Source organism: Emydura macquarii, unplaced genomic scaffold (genome assembly GCF_026122565.2).
Source record: "Emydura macquarii macquarii isolate MOO-44397 ecotype Brisbane River unplaced genomic scaffold, CSIRO-AGI_Emac_v2 contig_1230, whole genome shotgun sequence".
NCBI lineage: Eukaryota > Metazoa > Chordata > Testudines > Chelidae > Emydura > Emydura macquarii.
The window spans coordinates 16,298,884-16,316,531 of NW_027131367.1; the positions used below are offsets into that span (position 1 = coordinate 16,298,884).

Sequence of the window (17,648 nt, forward strand, 5' to 3'; positions counted from 1 at the left end):
AAATCAGCATTTTTTGAGGAAAAAAGCATTCCCACCAGCTCTAGTTGCCATAGATTGGGCCCACTGTCAGAAACTTCTGCAGGGAGAACAAGTGCTGATTGCTCCTGGAGCGTGAGGCCCTAGGATGACCCTAAGGGGCAGGGCTGAAGCACAGTGGCAGGGGACAGCGAGTGGGAGAAACTTGCCCTGCTGCCACCATCCCGGTACCTGTTCTGTGAGCAAACAGAGGACTCCAGTCTCCAGTGCTGTCAGGTCAGGACTTTTCACCAGCACTACGCTGACTAGACTAGATTCCGCTTTGGGCTCACCCGTCCACAGATCCTCTGTCCTGACTTGTAACGCTTGGAGATTTCTTATTTTTCTTAAGCAACTCTTATTTGTACATGTCCAGGCACTTGCAACTCAGCTCTTGAGTCATTCAACACCAGTTCTTGGCAGTAATTGCTGAGGGCATCTTGTATTCGTTTCCTTTGTTTATTCTATCCATTATACACCAGACTATAGTCAGTCCCCACTTCCTTAGATACCATCAGAGATAAAGTAAACTACACCCAGGGGCTGCACACGCAAATTACCAAAGAGCCTCTGACTTGTTTCCCAAATGGATCAGTTGGGCCTGGCTCTGACTGTTTTTTCAACCACAGTGCGATAGGCTGCTAGGAGAAATGTCTCCCTGTGTGTTGAGAGAACAAGCCACTGCAGCTGCAGAGGTTCAGTTGGGTTTCGGTGCCGGCCGGTTTGGGCTCAGATCTCCTGGATCTCAGTGGGAGCAGCTGGTTGCTAAGCCCTTCATTTGGGGGCCTACGTGGGAGCTGGGGTGTTTGGAAAATCAGGCCATTAAGTGGTGGAAGAATTTTCTCCCCTTGGGAATCTGAGCCAACACCCCTGCCACCTCTTCAGTCCTCAAAACAGTAGTATTCCCCAGACCTTCATCATTTCCATCATGCACATCACTGTCTCCTCTCTCTGAGCCCCTTGCGAAACAAAACTCTGAATCCCACTCAGTGTTTCCTGTAAATAAATAATCCCACAGCATGGAACCAACCTCCTCTTTCCCCCGGTTCCAGCTTGCATGGGTCATGCCAGCTGAGTTTCCTAGAATACAGACATCACCGCACCTCGCTGGGAGCCGACAGACTCCTTCACTTTAATGTTGTGCCTGTAGAAAAACTGGAAGGGGATGCTCTAAACATCAGCTTGGAAACAGCTGCCTGGGCTTAGATCACAAGCCCCACTGAGTCAGCCCTTCAGACTTCCGAGATGGCTAAGTTTAGTACCGTACAGTTTAGTACCAGTCTTTTGAACAAGAATTTACAACAAAGGTCCTGGCTGCTCAGCATGGTTGGACACTTTACATAAAGGTAGGGTTGTCATCTGCCACCTTTGGCCAAAAGTTTCCACTTCCCTACTCATGTGCTGCCCTCCCCCACCCCAGAAGTGGATGCATTTCACTGGTGCTGTGTGACACACAGATTGTAAAGCCATTTGGTGTAGGATGAAGGGTGCTTTCTAAGTGAGACGTCAGAACCCAAGCTATGATTACCCGGCTCCTGCTTCCACAAAGCTGGATTAGGTATTGCTTCCACCAGGAGCGATAGGAAAGGCCTTCCTCAGCTCTGTGATGTCCTGTCACCAGATCCACCCTGGGTGATGAGTTACGCAGCAGGAAGCAGATTCCCAGGCTGCAGTGAGTCCCCATCCTAAGAGTAAACTCTTCAAAGAGTGTCTCGGGGCTCCTTTGTCATTATAAGTCATCCCCGATGAGTGTGGGAAAGTGTTGACTCACCAGTGCTCTCTCTGACTGTATTGCTGCTTTTGGGCTCTGTTTACAGTATGAAAACTCCACGCACATGGTGACTACATGTGCACAGGAATCCTGGATTTCTTCCTGAGGATGCCGGAACTGAGCAGGAAGGAAAAGCCCCGATTGTTTTCTTAAAGTGATGCTGGTGAAAGTGTCAGACCAGCAGCCCTGGAGACCAAAGTCCACATACCCAGAGAAGAGACATGGCACGGATAATGGCAGCACAAACTTTCCAACACTAATACACGTCAGCCTCAGTATGGAGGAGTCCCCTCTCCGGAGGGAAGGGGGTTTTGGTTTCCTTGGCCCAGTCAGTCTGTGGCCTGTCCAGTGGTCTGAATGAGGCGGATGAGTTTCCATGACTAGACGGAGATCACCGTCCCATGTCAGCCACTGCAGAGCTCCTGAAAAGAAAGAAGATGACCTTCCATGTGTAGCTGCTGGGATAAAGTTGTGTGGGTCACTGTTTTCCCTCTGCCAAAGGAGCAAAGTTTTTTCCGTCTACACAGACTCTGCCCCAGATGGGGAAGCCCTGCTGCAAAAACAATTCTTTCTGTTGTGTTTTGCAAGGGGGCAGGTAATGATCATGGAGGAGGAACCAGTTATTCTGTTGTAGCCCACAGCTCCGCTTCCAGTGACCGCCCGATGGTAAACAATGACCCTGGTGAGGTACACCGAGTCCAAGCCTGTTCCAGCTGGGGTCAACAGGACTTTTGCAGTTGACTTCAAAAGGCCTCGAACTGGGCCTGTGTCTGTGTGTTGCAGTGCGTGGGAACTCACAGCCAAGCTGGAGTTCAGGCAAGACAGGACATGAGGAGAGGCAGCAGAAAGGAGAGAAGAAGAAAAGAAGTGAAGGTTTATTTGTTTCAATTTCCCTGCCTCACATTGATCTATCTGCCATTAGCTCATCGGGGAATTATTCTCCAGAGCCACATTGCCTTGTTCCACATGATGCCTTTTGTCTGGTTCACCCAGGGCAGGCAAGGCGGAGGCAGGCACAAGGACCATTCTCCAGGAGAGGGATTACACACCCAGTCAACCTCATAAATAGCAGTTTTTGGCAGCCACTGTTCTTTATCTGACATCTCATTACATTGCCTGGTGCTATGTACAGAGCAGTCACTTGCGGCTGGGCTGGAGTTCCCTGCTCTTCGAGCTGGTTCCCGAGTGGTGTCAGGATGTCATATTAGCTACAGCAGAACTTTTCCACTCGCTGGAAGGGAAATCAGGGCTCTAACAGCACACCCTGCCAATAGCACACCAGCTGCCGTACCATGCTGCGGCCATAGCAGCAATACCATCTCATACCATGCTAACAGAGCACAGCAGTGCCACAGCAGCCTATCCTACCAACGCCCACCACCCACTACGCGGATGCCCTGGAAGCCATGCCAACCCCATAGCCACATGGCATACTGACATGACAGCAGTATATTCTGCCAACATCCCAGTTACACGTACTGGTGCCGCTATAGCAACCAATTGGTTCCACTGAAGGATTCCACCCACAGCAGGGTCTTTGCAGCAAGCAATCCTGGGGCCTTGGACACGTGCCTTCCGGGGCTAAGGCAAACGAGACAGAAGCACGCCCTGCTGGTGTTTGTGGAGCATACCATGCTAGTGCCCTCGCAATAGGCAATGCCTAGGCCACAGCAGCACATCACGGCACATCAGTGGCCGAGAGGAACGCAGGCCTACCTGAAAATGTGTGGGGATCGGGGTGGGCCATCTGGTCAGACACTGCTTGGTGTTTTGTGATAGGCTGGGAACGTCACTGGCTTTGACGCCAAGAGATAAGATACACAGCTGGAAATGGGAGGTGGGGAAGCCCATCTGCTCTGCTTGTCTCAGCTGAAAGGCGAGTGAAACCTTTGCTGTTGTTTTTTTACTTTGGATTATAATCGTGTTTAAAATTTGAATCACGTATTGAACAGTTAGCCGGAGAGGCAGCACGGGCTAAGGCTCTGTCGAGACTCTGGGGACGGGAGTCTATTCCCAGCTCTGCCACTGACCTGCTGTGCATGTCACTTCCCTGCTCTGTGGCTCAGTTTCCTGTCCTATCCTTTGTCTGTCTTGTCTATTTACTTTGAAAGTGCTTTGGGGCCGGGACTGTCTTTTGCTATGTGTTTGTACAGCGCCTAGCGCGAGGTGGCCCTGATCTCCATTGTAACTGTAAAACAAAATACAAACACCACTGCTGAAAGCAAAGGCAGTGCCAATGGTCAGCGCTGGTTAGGATGTCCTGATTTGATAGGGACAGTCCTGATATTCGGGGCTTTTTCTTATATAGGCACCTATTACTCCCCCCGCCCCATCCTGACTTTTCACACTTGCTTTCTGGTTCCCCTAGCGCCAATGGTACAGCCGGAGGGGAAGTGAATCATGCAGGAAGTTCTGAGATGTGCTTTTCAGGCTGTCAGAATTAGCGGTAAAAGCTGTTGCCAGGCATCATGTGTAAACGTGACCAGGCATTGTGGCTTTTGTTTACTGGCTGGAAAATGTGACTGTGTGGCACAGGCTAATCAGAGCTGCAGTTGCCTGAAACAATGGGCAAGTGTTTTGCTTGTGGGAACTGGATCCTATTTGTTTTCTCTTTTGTTCTTGGGGCTTGGGTGGAGATGGAGGGCAACTGACCTTTGATATTACAAGCTTTCTCACAGATGTGAATTATGGCCTCCCTTAGCCCACGTGACTCATGAAACCAAGCCCCAGAGCATGTTTCCAGTGCCCTGAAGATAAAGTACAAAGCCCCTTGTTTGTGCAACTATCAGCTGCTCCTAGATTAATGGAAGACTAACTCCTGACGTTCCCCTGGCTTTTTTCCCTCCCATAATTTCAGTAAAACTGACTCATTTCCAAGCAAGTTTAAATTGTTTCAATACCCACTTCAGTATCAGCCATGTGATCAGAGGGATGGAACAGAGAGAGGGTTTAGACTGTAAACTCTTTTGGGACAGGAACTATTCTTACTAGGAGTTTGTACAGCACCTAGCACAATGAGGACATGATCCCTGATTGGTGCATCACCACACTATAAACTATATCATAATGGACAGGAGGAAAGCCCTGACTTCTCCCAATACTGGAGATTTTCAAGGATCGTCCATGTAACAGTCCAGGACACTTTTCCCCCTGAATAAGGGTATCATGTCTTTAAGGAGGCTACCCCCGTTACTCCCCCTACTGTGTGTGTGTGTGGGGGGGGCAAGCCTAGTGGACTCTGGTGTAGTTGCTAATGAACAAGCAACAAGTTAATGTCAGGGGAGGCTGTTGGATGCATGTGGGTTGACCCTTCTGCCTTGTAAAGGGAATGAGACCCCATCAAAAGATGGGACCAAGCAAGGGAAGGAAGGAACTGCATGTATGCAACAGTGAAAGGTCTTGAGAAAGGCCCAGTGTATGTGAGACACTCTCATGGGTGGGAGTCTACAGGCAAATTCTGTCCCTAGTTACCTCCATGCATCACCAATGAGTGTAGCAGGGTAGCATGGGCAGAATTTGGTGCTTGTATACTTTCTGAGCAGCTTTAAGGCAGGGGTGAAATTTGATCGATGGTACCTGAGCAGACAGAGTTCAGGGTCTTGGGCAATGTAAACACAGTGGGCTTTATTACCAGGAGAAAGAATCACAGTGTAGGAGCAACATGAAGTAATTGGCACCTCTGGCAAAGCCGTGTGTGCGGTATTGCCAACCCCCAGCATTAAAAATCAGGAGTCAGGCTCCAAAAAAAGCACAAGACTGGCTTAAAATCACGAGATTTTTACAAAAGACTAGATCTGGGGTCTCTTTGGCAAGGGGCATCTCAGTGCCTGCTGTGGGTCACGCACGGCAAATGGCTGCCCTCCGGTGATCGGAAAGTGCCCGTTTCTGCAGATGGAAATGTATAAAGCCCAGTGTGATCCTCGAGTGCAGAGACTGGGAACAGTTTCCAGCAGATTCCAGGGCCAGGTTTCACCTGCTCAGGGGCTGGGTTGCGATGGGGCCGAGTGATCCCCAAAGCCCTGATCCAGAGCCCCCTGCAATCGACGGGTGCCATTTTATCGACTTCAAAGGGCTTTGGATACAGCCCTCCTCACTAGCTCAGCCGCTGCTTTTCTCTCCCCGCTCACCCAGGAGGAGGGGAGAGCCTGGCTCTGTTTGTTTGTAAGCTATGCTCGGCCTCACTGACTGGCTCTGGGGCTTGGCCCAGGAAAGCCTCGCTCTGGGGAACCGGTTTGTGGTGTCATTTATGAGAGTTTTAATTACAATAACCCGGCAAAGAAACGTCTGTCTTTAATACAAACAACAAAAGGCAAAAAATTATGCTATTAACCCAGTGCCAAGTCGCTCCCCCACCAGCAGTTCAGCTAGTCAGGGCAGGCATTGGGCACGTTGCCAGGGGGACAATTATGCCACCATTGCTGTTGCAGTAGTAACATATTCTTTCCCCAGGCTGGGAAGACTTGGGATGAAATCCTGGCCCCACTGAGGTTCACGGGAACTTTGCCGTTGAATTCAGTGGGGCCAGGTGTTCATCCTGAATGTCCATCAGAGGACTTCGACTCCCAGGATTGCCCCCTGCATGGATGGGAGGCCAAAATGTCAGCTTCCCCCCCCGATCCCTTGCATGTTTGCAAACTCCGTGACATTGCTTATGGGTGCTCAGCATTGGCCTAGCCCTGCAACGCGAAGCACTGTTTGCATATTTCAAAAGTCAATGCTTCAAAGATCCATGCCCAAAACAACAACAAATTATACCAGCACCAGTTTGCAACCCACCAATAACAAACCAGTGCACAGAGATAAGCATTTAGACTGTAAGCTCTTTGGGGCAGGAGCTGTCTTTTTGTTCTGAATTTGTACAGCACCTAGCACAATGGGGTCATGGGGTCATGGTCCACAAGTGCTACAGCAATACAAATAATACATAATGAAAATAACAATTGGATATGAACATGGTGTATGTGGCCATATACTTATGAACAGCCCTGCAGTGAAAAAACAGGGTTGGAAATTCCGGGACTCACAAGCAACCCTACAATAATAAACCAGTGCTCATGAAAAGCCACGTTAATTACAAAAGGGCTCCACATAGGTAGGCATCCCAGGAGGCAGGATCGGGATCCAACTGAGGTAGAGAATAACCCCAATTGGATCTGTTTTCTTAGGAGCTCAGATACTGCAGTGATAAATCCAGTGAAGATACTAACTAGAGAGAGAGATAATGCAGACAGATTGATTAAATAGCTCAGAAAAAGGACTCTGCTGAGGAGAACTCCTTAGCACAGAATATCCAGGGTAGGCAATTATCTGGGTCATGTTCATGGAGCATCCAGTGGTGAAACTGGTTAAGGGCACTGTTCCTGAGAAATAATAGGGTCGCCCTTAACGTGCTTCAATACACGTCACAGTGGCAGGCAGAGCTGTTCCTGGCAGAAATGGTGGGTGGAAACAATGCAACCAGTTTGTTAATCTGCCCTGGCAGTGATGTAGTTTGCACTGAATGTGAGTTTATTGCAGCTAAAGACTGAGGTCTGACCATGCAGGATCATTAAAGGTCCCATTTTCCATGCCTTATACAGGCAAAATACCTGTTGGGTCACTGCGTAAAGGAGGGAAGAATTGAGCCCCCACAGCTCCATGACACTTGCTCTGGGAGGAGGAACATTACTCTCAGAGCCTGGCCAAATTCATTCTACTTCCTTAAAATCCCCATGTAATCTCAACTGGAAACAATCTCTCTCACTTTCAGCCTCAGATGCTGTGTGGTGTGGCTATGCATTGTTAAATAGTCAGCACCATCCCTTCTGGGAGCTTGCTCTTTTGAAGATATGACCCTTAATTAGGTGTGTAAATAGTAGCTGAGCTGGCCTTGACCGTAAGTGCTGACTGAGTATGTAAAATCTGGCCCTGGGTGCCTCTGAAAAATCCGACCCTTAAAGTGCCAGCGTGCTATGACATGCCACTGGAGAAATATGTTTCAGCTGATCATTATCAATGCTGCTGTGCTTAGCAAGGCCTCAATGTGCAAGGAGTGAATCAAATCATCTTTGTGTCCAATCTGTATTCTCCTACTCGGTCTCCAGCAGTAATACTCACTGCGCGGTACAGACAAAACCACTGGATCTAGGAGGAGCCTGATTCACAGAGGCACTGAACACCTGCAGCTCCCACTCATTTGAATCACGGCTCAGCAGCTCAGAATTATCAGACCCTATTTTTATTAGGGTAGCGACCCTATGCCCAAGTCAGGATTGGGGCCCCATTGTGTTGCGGGCAGTACCAGCTCACAGAAAAACACAGTTCCTTGCCCAAACACTTCCAGTCTAACTCATCTTCACAACTTCTATTTGCCTTTGATATTATCACCCACTTTACTTAGAAGGAAACTGAGGCACAGGGGTTTGCTCAAGGCAAGGCTGCAGAAAGAGTCAAGATTAGCAGTCTGGAGCGCCTGTCTCCCCATCCATTGCTCAGAACACAGCTCTCTCAATAACCTCTACGTTCATCCTAAGTACACTGATCACGAATGAACTATACAGGTGTTTCTTCCACATGCACCCTCTTAACATGGTACAAGTCCAAGGTTTATAGAGTGGCGGTACAAGCAGGAGACCCCTGGGTCACCCACAGATGTTCTTCAGAAGGATTGAGAGCCACGGTATACAACCCAAGGGTCTGATCACATCTATATGGGCAGACCTCTGTGCTTGTGTGGAGCCCAACCTGCTAGCAGCAGCAGTGTCCTAGACGGGACCATTCTGAGCTTCCTCTTCAGTTTAGGATGAGGAGTGTAATTGGCCACAAGAGGAAAAGTTTTTGAAGATTTGCAAATCCCAGATTTTGTCCAAGTTCCCCCTCCCTCCGCTCAACAGGTGGGTCACATCCAGTTCCGTGGGGGAATTCAGGCGGTAATGAGTGCACTTGTTTTTCAAATATTCCCAGCATCACACACAGTCCCTAAACAATTCTTGCCAATCTTGGAGGTCACCTGAAGGTCATTCTGAGTCAAGCCTCAGCTTCCCCTCTCAGCATGAGCCTTGCTTTTCTATTGCATTGTTGGCAATGCACATGTATCTGAGTAAGGGAAAAGGGAGCCCTGGATCCTTAAAGAAACAGGTTCCCCTACAGAGGATCCCAGCACAACTGACAAATCTGAGGATAATTCTCCTCTCCCCACAGATCTGAAAAAACAGACATCTCCAAAACAAGCCTGAGGAGTTACAGTCAGCTTCGTAGCGGATGCTTCTTATTTTTAACCTGTCTTGTCAGTTCCCTCCTGTTAGCCTTTCTCCGCTCCAGCCACCTCAGTATGCTCAGGCCATTATGTTGCAGGGCTGTGTATGCAGCTAAGCCCGGATGTCTGTTTATGGGTAAGAGGTAAAGTATCTAAGGCACGATCTCTAGGCAGGATCCAACCACACCTACATGGCAAGTGTTCAAAAGCCACAGCAGATGTGTCTGATTTCCCCGCACTGCCTCAGAAAATGTAAATCCTGCTTTGGGTGAGACTGTCCCCACAGCCGGAAGATATAGCAATAGCATGACAGCATGAGCAGCAGGTACAGGGCCCGAGCCAACGCCCAGTGAAATCAATGGGAGGCTTCCCATTGACTTAAGTGAGTTTTGGATCAGGTCCATAGTAAGGATTCAGAGTGCATTGAGGGACTGGGGCAAAGTCGAATACCCGAGGACTTTGCATTTAAGCCCTGCAGTCCCTCGCTGTCCTTTACAAATCGTTTGAAACATGCTTCTTGCTTCCGAGAACAGTAGTTTTGGGGCGTTTATTAGCACGTCTGTGAGTCGCGCTCTTGTTTCCGCCTGAGAAGGCGTTGTGAGTTCACATCCCACAGGGCAATGTTGGGGGTGGCAGCGCTGGCAGAAAGGTGTCATCTTTTCAGCCAAGATGTTTTGGCATGTTCCCTTCTTCTGCCTCTCCTTAGCGCTCTCAACATTCCCTGTCAAACAAGTTCTGATCATCTGCACAGTCAGTGAGAGACAGGCCCAATGTCTAACTCCTTTCTTCATAAAACCATCGGGATTCCCAGTGACCAGCCCTAAAGAAAACCACACCTCCACCAACATTTGTAATGCTATCCAATGTATAAACTTAAACAGGATTGGGTCTGGCCAGTCCTTAGATGGGAGACCTCCAAAAAAACCTCAGTTGGTAGGGGATGGTGGTGGCGCAGCATGTCACACTCTTCTTTCTGCATCCACCCAGAGCCAAGGCCCTAGGCCCCAGCAGGGCATTAACGGGAGCTGTACTCATTTTGAATTCTAATCCTGTCCCCCAAAGCACTCGTCTCTTGGCTGAGATATACACATGGTATGATTACGTATGGTCAAGAAAGAATCATAGAATCATAGAAGATTAAGGTCAGAAGGGACCTCAGGAGGTATCTAGTCCAACTCCCTGCTCAAAGTAGGACCAACCCCAGCTAACTCATCCCAGCCAGGGCTTTGTCAAGACACACCTTAAAAACCTCTAAGGATGGAAATTCCACCACCTCCCTAGGTAACCCATTCCAGCGCTTCACCACCCTCCTAGGGAAAAAGGTTTTCCTAATATCCAACCTAGATCTCCCCCACTGCAACTTGAGACCATTGCTCCTAGTTCTGTCATCTGCCACTACTGAGAAGAGCCTAGCTCCATCCTCCCTGGAACCCACCTTCAGGTAGTTAAAGGCTGCTATCAAATCCCACAGTGGGAAAGAGTCCACTGTGCCTTTTCACAGAATCATAGAAATGTAGGACAGGAAGGGAAGGGGCCTTGAGAGTCCTCTGATCCAATCCCCTGCACTGATGCAGAACCAAGCATTATCCTAGACCGTCCCTGGCAGGTGTTTGTCTAACCTTGTTCTTAACAATCTCCAGTGACAGAAATTCTACAACCTCTCTAGGTAATTTGTTCCAGTGCTTAACGACACTCACAGTTAGGAAGTTTTTTCTAATGTGTAACCTAAATCTCCCTTGCTGCAATTTAAGCCCACTGCCTCTTGTCCTGTCCTTGGTTGATAAGGAGAACAATGTATCACTCTCCTCTTCGTAACATCCTTTTATGTATTTGAAGACTGTTATCATGTCCCTCCTCAGTCTTCTCTTCTCCAGACTAAACAAACCCAATTTTTTTTCTATCTTTCCTTGTAGGTTGTGTTTTCAAGATCTTTAATCATTTATGTTGCTCTCTTCTGGACTTTCTCCAATTTGTCCACATCTTTCCTGAAATGTGGTGCTCAGAACTAGACATAGAACTCCAGTTGAGGCCTTATCAGTGCTGAGTACAGTTGAAGAATTACTTCTCGTATCTCACTTACAACACTCCTGCTAATGCATCCCAGAACGATGTTTACTTTTTTTGCAACAGTATTGACTCATATTTAGTTTGTGATCCACTATAACCCACAGATCCTTTTCTGCAATACTCCTTCCTATGCAGTCATTTCCCATTTTCTACTTGTGAAACTGATTATTCCTTCCTAACTATAATACTTCGTATTTGTCCATATTGCATTTAATCCTCTTTATTTCAGACCATTTCTCCAGTTCTCAAGATCATTTTGAATTCTAATCCTGTCCTCCAAAATGCTTACAAGCCCTCTCAGCCTGGTATCATCCACAAAGCTTAGAAGTGTACTCTCTATGCCATTATCCAAATCATTTATGAAGATATTGAATGGAACTGGACACCGGATAGATTCCTGTGGGGCCTCACTTAATATGCCCTTCCAGCTTTACTATGAACCCATTGATAACTACTCTTGAGTATGGTTTTTCAAACAGTTGTGCACCCATCTTATAGTAGGTTCATCTAGGCTATATTTCGCTAGTTTGCTTATGAGAAGGTCATGTAAGAGAGTATCAAAAGCCAATCAAGATATAACACATCTACTGCTTCCCCCACCCACAAGTCGTTAACCTGTCAAAGAAGGATATTAAGTTGGTTTGACATGATTCGTTCTTGACAATTCCAGGTTGACTGTTACTTATCATCTTATCTTCTAGGTGCTTATAAATTGATTGTTTGATTATTTACTCCATTATCTTTTCAGGTAATGAAGTTAAGATGACTGCTCTATAATTCCCTGGGTTGTTCTTACTTCCCATTTTATAGATACATATTATACTTGCCCTTTTCCAGTCCTCTGGGATCTCTGCTGTCCTCCCAGAGTTCTCAAAGATAATTGCTAATGGCTCTGAGATTGCTTCAGCCAGTTCCTTAAGTATATTAGGATGTATTTCATCAGATCCTGCTGATTCGAAGACATCTAGCTTTCATAAATGATTCTTAATTTTTTCTTTCTCTATTTTAGTCTCACATCCTACCCCGTTTACATTGATGTTCACTATGTTAGTTGTCCAATCACTGCTAACCATTTTGATGACAACTGAAACAAAAAAAGACATTTCACACTTCAGCCATTGCTGCGTTTTTTGTATTGTCTTTCCCTCCGCATTGAGTAATGGGCCTACCCTGTCCTTGGTCTTCCTCTTGCTTCTGATTCATCTGTAAAATATTTTCTTGTTATCTTTTATGTCCCTAATCTCATTTTGTGCCTTGGCCTTCCTAATTTTGTCCCTACATGCTTGTGTTGTTTTTGTTTTTTTATATTCATCCTTCAGAACTTGACCTAGTTTCCACTTTTCATATGACTTTTTTTTTCAGCTTCAGCTCATTGACGATCTCCTGGTTAAGCCAGGGTGGTCTCTTACCCTACTTCCTATCTTTCCTGTGCATTAGGAGAGTTTGCTCTTGTGCCCTTAATAATGTCTCTTTAAAAACCTGCCAATTCACCTGAACTCTTTTTTCCCTTAGGCTTGCTTCCCCCAGGATCTTACCTAGAAATTCTCTGAGTTTGCTGAAGTCTGCCTTCTTGAAGTCCATTGTCTTTATTCTGCTGTTTTCCCTCTGATCATTCCTCAGGTTCATAAACTGTATCATTTTATGACCACTTTCACTAAAGCTACCTTTCAGCTCCACCATTCCTCCCTGCTTCTCGGAATCAAACTTAGAACAGCCTCTCCCCTAGTTGCTGTCTCCACCTTCTGTAATAAAAAGTTGTCTCCAAAGCACTCCAAGAACACAAATGGTGGTGTCAACACTAGTATCCTAGCCAAATTCCAACCCACACAATTACCTTCTGCCTCCCTAACCATTCTCTTCTTGTTTCAATTGGATAATTCGATCTTCTTCCCTTCCTATTTTAAAGAACTGCCACCTTCCCACCCAGAAGTGGCAGCAACTTTGTGAGGCGCAAAGTGTTTCCAAAGCACAGCTTGAGTCCCTTCTGGATGAAAGGTCAAAGCCAAGCCGTACTGTAGTTATTTGGAACTGTGCTCACTGGGGCAGTCTCAGGAGATACCCGTCTCACTAGTGCGAGGGGATTTGCAGTCACACAGTTTTACTCCACCACACATCAGTGCAAAGCAAACATGACAGTCCAGGACACTCAGCCTCAGTTGCAAGCAGCCACAATTTCAGCTCACTGGACTCTGACAAGGCTCCTTAAGGTAAGGGATTAAAATAGGCAATGCTAATATTCAGCCGTGTTGTGCAATTTAGAACCTCTGTGTTGTCTCGGATTTGTGAGGTATCAGGAAGCCATTTCATAGAAAAGGGGTTCCAGCACATCAGATATTTTTCTGTCTATTCATTTCTAATGGGCCCATCACTGTGGTACCTGTGTGCCATGTTTTGCCACTGTTAGCTGACCCACCTCACATAAGATCTGTTGGGCCAGAACTTCCATAGAGGTAAATCAGCATGGGTTTCAAATGTGCCATCTAACGCCAGCTAAGGACCATTATTTTTAGAAGAGGGAGGTATTACTAATGTCTTCTCCCACCCTGGACTCTGTGCCTTCTTTTTGCCCTCATCTGACCCTTGAAATAATCCTCCACTGTCTATGCTTGACACATTTCCCCATCAAATTCCTGCCTAAATAAGGCCCTACTTAATTTCCGATATTGCGGATCCCACAATATTAGGCTTCCACTGCAATTTTAACACTGGGAGCCCCGGGTGGTCGACAGCGGGAGCCCCGCTCTCAGCGCTGGGCAGCCGACAGCGGAAAATCACGGAAAAATAACAATGGACCTTATTACCGCAAAGAATACGGTCCATTATTACTTTTCTGCAATTTTCCATGGCTTGTCTGCAACTCAGCCACAATTTTTGGACAATCAAAAGGGGCCTTATGCATAGAACACGTTTGCTCCGCTTTCTCACCCTCAGGAATAGCGGTCCCTGCTACTGCCCTCATGCCTTCTCTTGCTGTATTGTAGCCTTCCTATCTAGATTGTAAACCGTCCAGGACAATGGCCCATCTAAACGACATGCTTTGTAAGGCACTGTGTACACTTATGGTGCTATATAAATAAGAATACTTACACCCGTCTATGGGTCTCAACATGTGAAGTGGTAATAAAGACACCATAGCAGTCTGTTTATTGACACCAATAAGATATATACTGGCCGGGGGGATGGGGATGACAACTTGAGATTAAATACACAACAGTAGCAACATTCTGAACAGACAGTAAAAACCTGGCAACTGGGTGTAGGCATTGCAGTAAGCTGAGGAAATTCCATTGTGGAGTTCTGAAGCCAAAACACTGAGTCCAGCTTGCTGCTCTGGTTTATGAGATCATCCGAGCCCCTGGAAGGGATTCAGTTTGTCCGTTATGTGGCTTCAATAGGTCACAGTATTTTGGCCACTCCAAAAAGCAATGAAATACCAGCAAAGGAGCTAATCCATGCAGTGATCCAACAAGAAAGTTGACTCAGGCTGCTGGGAAGAGGCTGGCCTGTAGACAACAGCCCACATTCTGCAGGCAGTCCCTTCCAGCCTGCCCCACTGAAGTCAGGGGGCTAGCAAGGGTGTAAGTGAGGACAGAATTTGGCTTCAGAAGTTTAAAGTCACAGACTACTGGCTGGACCAGGAGCAAAAATCAGCTGTAGAGGGGGAAATGTGCCACTATTCTGAGTGCTAACAGGGATCCTAACTTCAGTGAGTCAATTGGTTAAATGACTGATCTTTCACAGGAGACTTACCCTTACTATCAGCCACTGGGCACTTATTCCAGCCATGGGTGCGTTTGATCTTACAGGAAGTGCCAGGAATCAATGCTAACTTTAGCTCCCCCTCTCATTGTACCAGTGGCAGCTCTTTATGGGCAGTGGAATGGCAACCCTTGCAGAATCTGCCAACACCAGGCTTTCGCGGGGCTCTGCTTTCATGGGAAGGTTGAAGATGAGGGGGTAGGAGCTGTTCCTTCAGTCTACTCCTTTGCTGGTGACTCAGCATCCAGGAGGCAGAACATGACCTTGGCAGGACCATAACCAGCTGCAGTATCACCGCTGCCAGTGACCTGCAATGGCCGTCCCCGGAGGAGCGAGTGCGAAAGAGCCTGCGTTGACTTGGAGTAGAGCAGAGGAGTGGAAAACAGCAGGATGGGACCGGGGGCACTGACTCAGACCCACACCACCCTCCCCCAGCTCTGGTTCATTAGAGGATGAGCACAAATGAAGTCCCTTATGACAGGAAATGCAGCCGGTACATTAGGCACCGCTTTGCCTTTTAATGTTCCTCTTTTTTCCTCCACAAGTGACGTGCAGGTCAGAGCAGCCATTCCCAGACATGGCAGCGGGCTGACACAACCTGCCTCCCTGGGTTTTCTTTGAGTTTCTTAAGCCCTCTCTCTTGATCAAAGACTTTCACTGATTGGCAACGGAACAGCTGCTCTCCTCGGACAGAGACAGAGAGAACCGGAGCAAAAGGGGCCTGTACGTGCCATGCTGTCACTTTTTTCAACTGTTGGGTTTTTTACACACACACAGCCCAGCTGATCGATTCGAGAACACCCGGCAGACACCAAACCAGGGCCCGCTTTGCTCACCTGAGTGCGCTGATTTCCTCATGCTGCCACGGTTGCAGATGTTACATAGGAACAAAATTATGTGCCGGTCTGGCTCTCCGAGTTGCTCCTGCAAATAATCCCCAGGGTGATGTTTTACTGGCTTAGTCCTGTTGTTCCCACAGGCAGGGATCGGCAGGGGGAAGTGCCTGCGCACCGGCTCCACGCACACACAGCTCCAGCGGCGGGGCAGCCCAGCACGCTCCCAGCAATTAGAACACACCTTTCCTAATCTGATGTTCAGTTCTGGGCCATTCCAACTGCGCTGACATTGGCAGCGGTAGGAGGAGAGCTCAGCCTGCCTGGTGCTTTAACCTTTTCCCTTCCGAAAACAAATGCGCGCCGCAGACTGTTTCTGACAGCTCCCAGCCCTGTCACCTCCTGCAGATTGCACCTGTGCAGCCAGGAGCAAAAATGGATCTGAGTTTCTTCCTTCAAGCTCTGAACCCCACTCCCCTCCTGCCTTTGACTCAGTCCCTCCCCCAGTATGTGGGGCAGGTCACCCCAGCTCTAGGGAGAAGCAGTTTCTAGTTCAAAGTGCATTACTGGCCTGTCAGCCTGATTAGTGTAAACATCTCCTCTTTGCTCTCCAAACCTGCACTGAGAGTGGAGGCTGCCAGAGGAGTGAAGTGTTTGCTTAGCCTCCCGATTGGGGGGAGGGGGGTGTGTGTGTGTGTGTGTGTGTGCCTGCGTAACGGAATAATTCATCACTCTGAAGAGAAGCAGCCCAACACCAAACCACATACCAGACAACCAGCTTCACAAAGCGGAGGGAGATTCTCGCACGTCCACTCATCGCCCTTTATATCATCTGGGGAGAGGGGAGGCTCGAGTCTGACACTGTCTGGGTGTCTCAGCAGTCCAGAGACTAGACACATGCTTCTGATTATGTCCCGAGTGAAGTGCATGCTGGGTAATTAGTAGCCAGGCAAACAGGCTGGAGGCATTGTTAGCACAGAAAGAGAAGACCATTAAGACTAGAAATGCAAAGGGATAGGTTCTGCCCCCTAGAATCTATGAGACTTTTTATGGAGGAAGGGCCCAAATTAGGTCAATGGAAAGATTCCCACTGACCCCGAGGTTCACTCAAGCAGGAGGAAACATAGAAGAACCTCCCCCCAAAATCTTGTCTACATGAGAAAGTTGCACCAGATTAACTAAAGGTGTGGTTTTTAAACCGATTTAGTTAAACGGGTGCAAGTCTCTGTATGGACGCTCTGATTTCAGTTAAGAGCGACGTATTTCCATTCAGCTTAAGCCTGTTAGAATCTGGTGTAAAGTAAAAGAATATGAGCTAGATTTAAAGTACGTCCACACAGTGGTTTGCACTGATTTAATTAAAGTGATTTAAACACTAATTTAAATTAAACCAACACAACATTCTCATGTAGACAAGGCCTGAAATAAAAATGATGATATGTGAGGACTGACTGGCTCTGAGCTACAGTCTTTCACCTTTAGGTCACCAGTTTGAATCCAGCTTCAGTCATTGGTTATTACCACTTGATGGCTGTTTGGTGTCCCAGGAATGAGTTTGCTGGGTCTCAGTCCAGTTCCCAGTGGGCAATTGTCCACACCACAAAATCCACCATCACAGCTGGCTCCAATTCCTGTCTCAGGAGAGAGGTTGAGGACTGAATGGGCCATGAAGTCTGAGCTGTTCTCTAACCCCAGAGGCGTTGGTGATGCTTGTGTGTGTTGTTAAGAAAGAAGCAATGTCAGCTTGGAGGACTGCTGAGTCAGCAAATTTCACCCACACCAGATTTGCGTAAAATACTGACCTTGCTTTTTGTAAAAGGTCCCCTTGCTATGTTGTCAGCTGCGTGGCCACTGCCTTAAAAGGGGTTCCCTTCCTGGGACTGCGTGAGCACAGGTCTCATTACCAAAAGCTCAATGTCACCCTTGCTAGTACTCAGCAATTCAGAGGACAGGTGACTCACCTACTGTA

General features: G+C 47.6%; 1 protein-coding gene across 2 annotated transcripts in view; it reads right to left on the reverse strand.

Annotated features, from left to right (window-relative positions):
• SEPTIN9 (septin 9) overlaps positions 1-15,807 on the reverse strand; it is a 231,766-nt gene extending 215,959 nt beyond the window's left edge. The window contains exon 1 of one of the 2 annotated variants that reach the window (XM_067547656.1): positions 15,683-15,796. In XM_067547656.1, the coding sequence (XP_067403757.1) occupies positions 15,683-15,704 (22 nt within the window). In that variant the 5' untranslated portion in view covers positions 15,705-15,796. Of the gene's footprint in view, positions 1-15,682 lie in introns of both variants that reach the window. The other variant, XM_067547658.1, reaches the window with a different exon arrangement.
• Between the last annotated feature and the right edge of the window lie 1,841 nt (positions 15,808-17,648).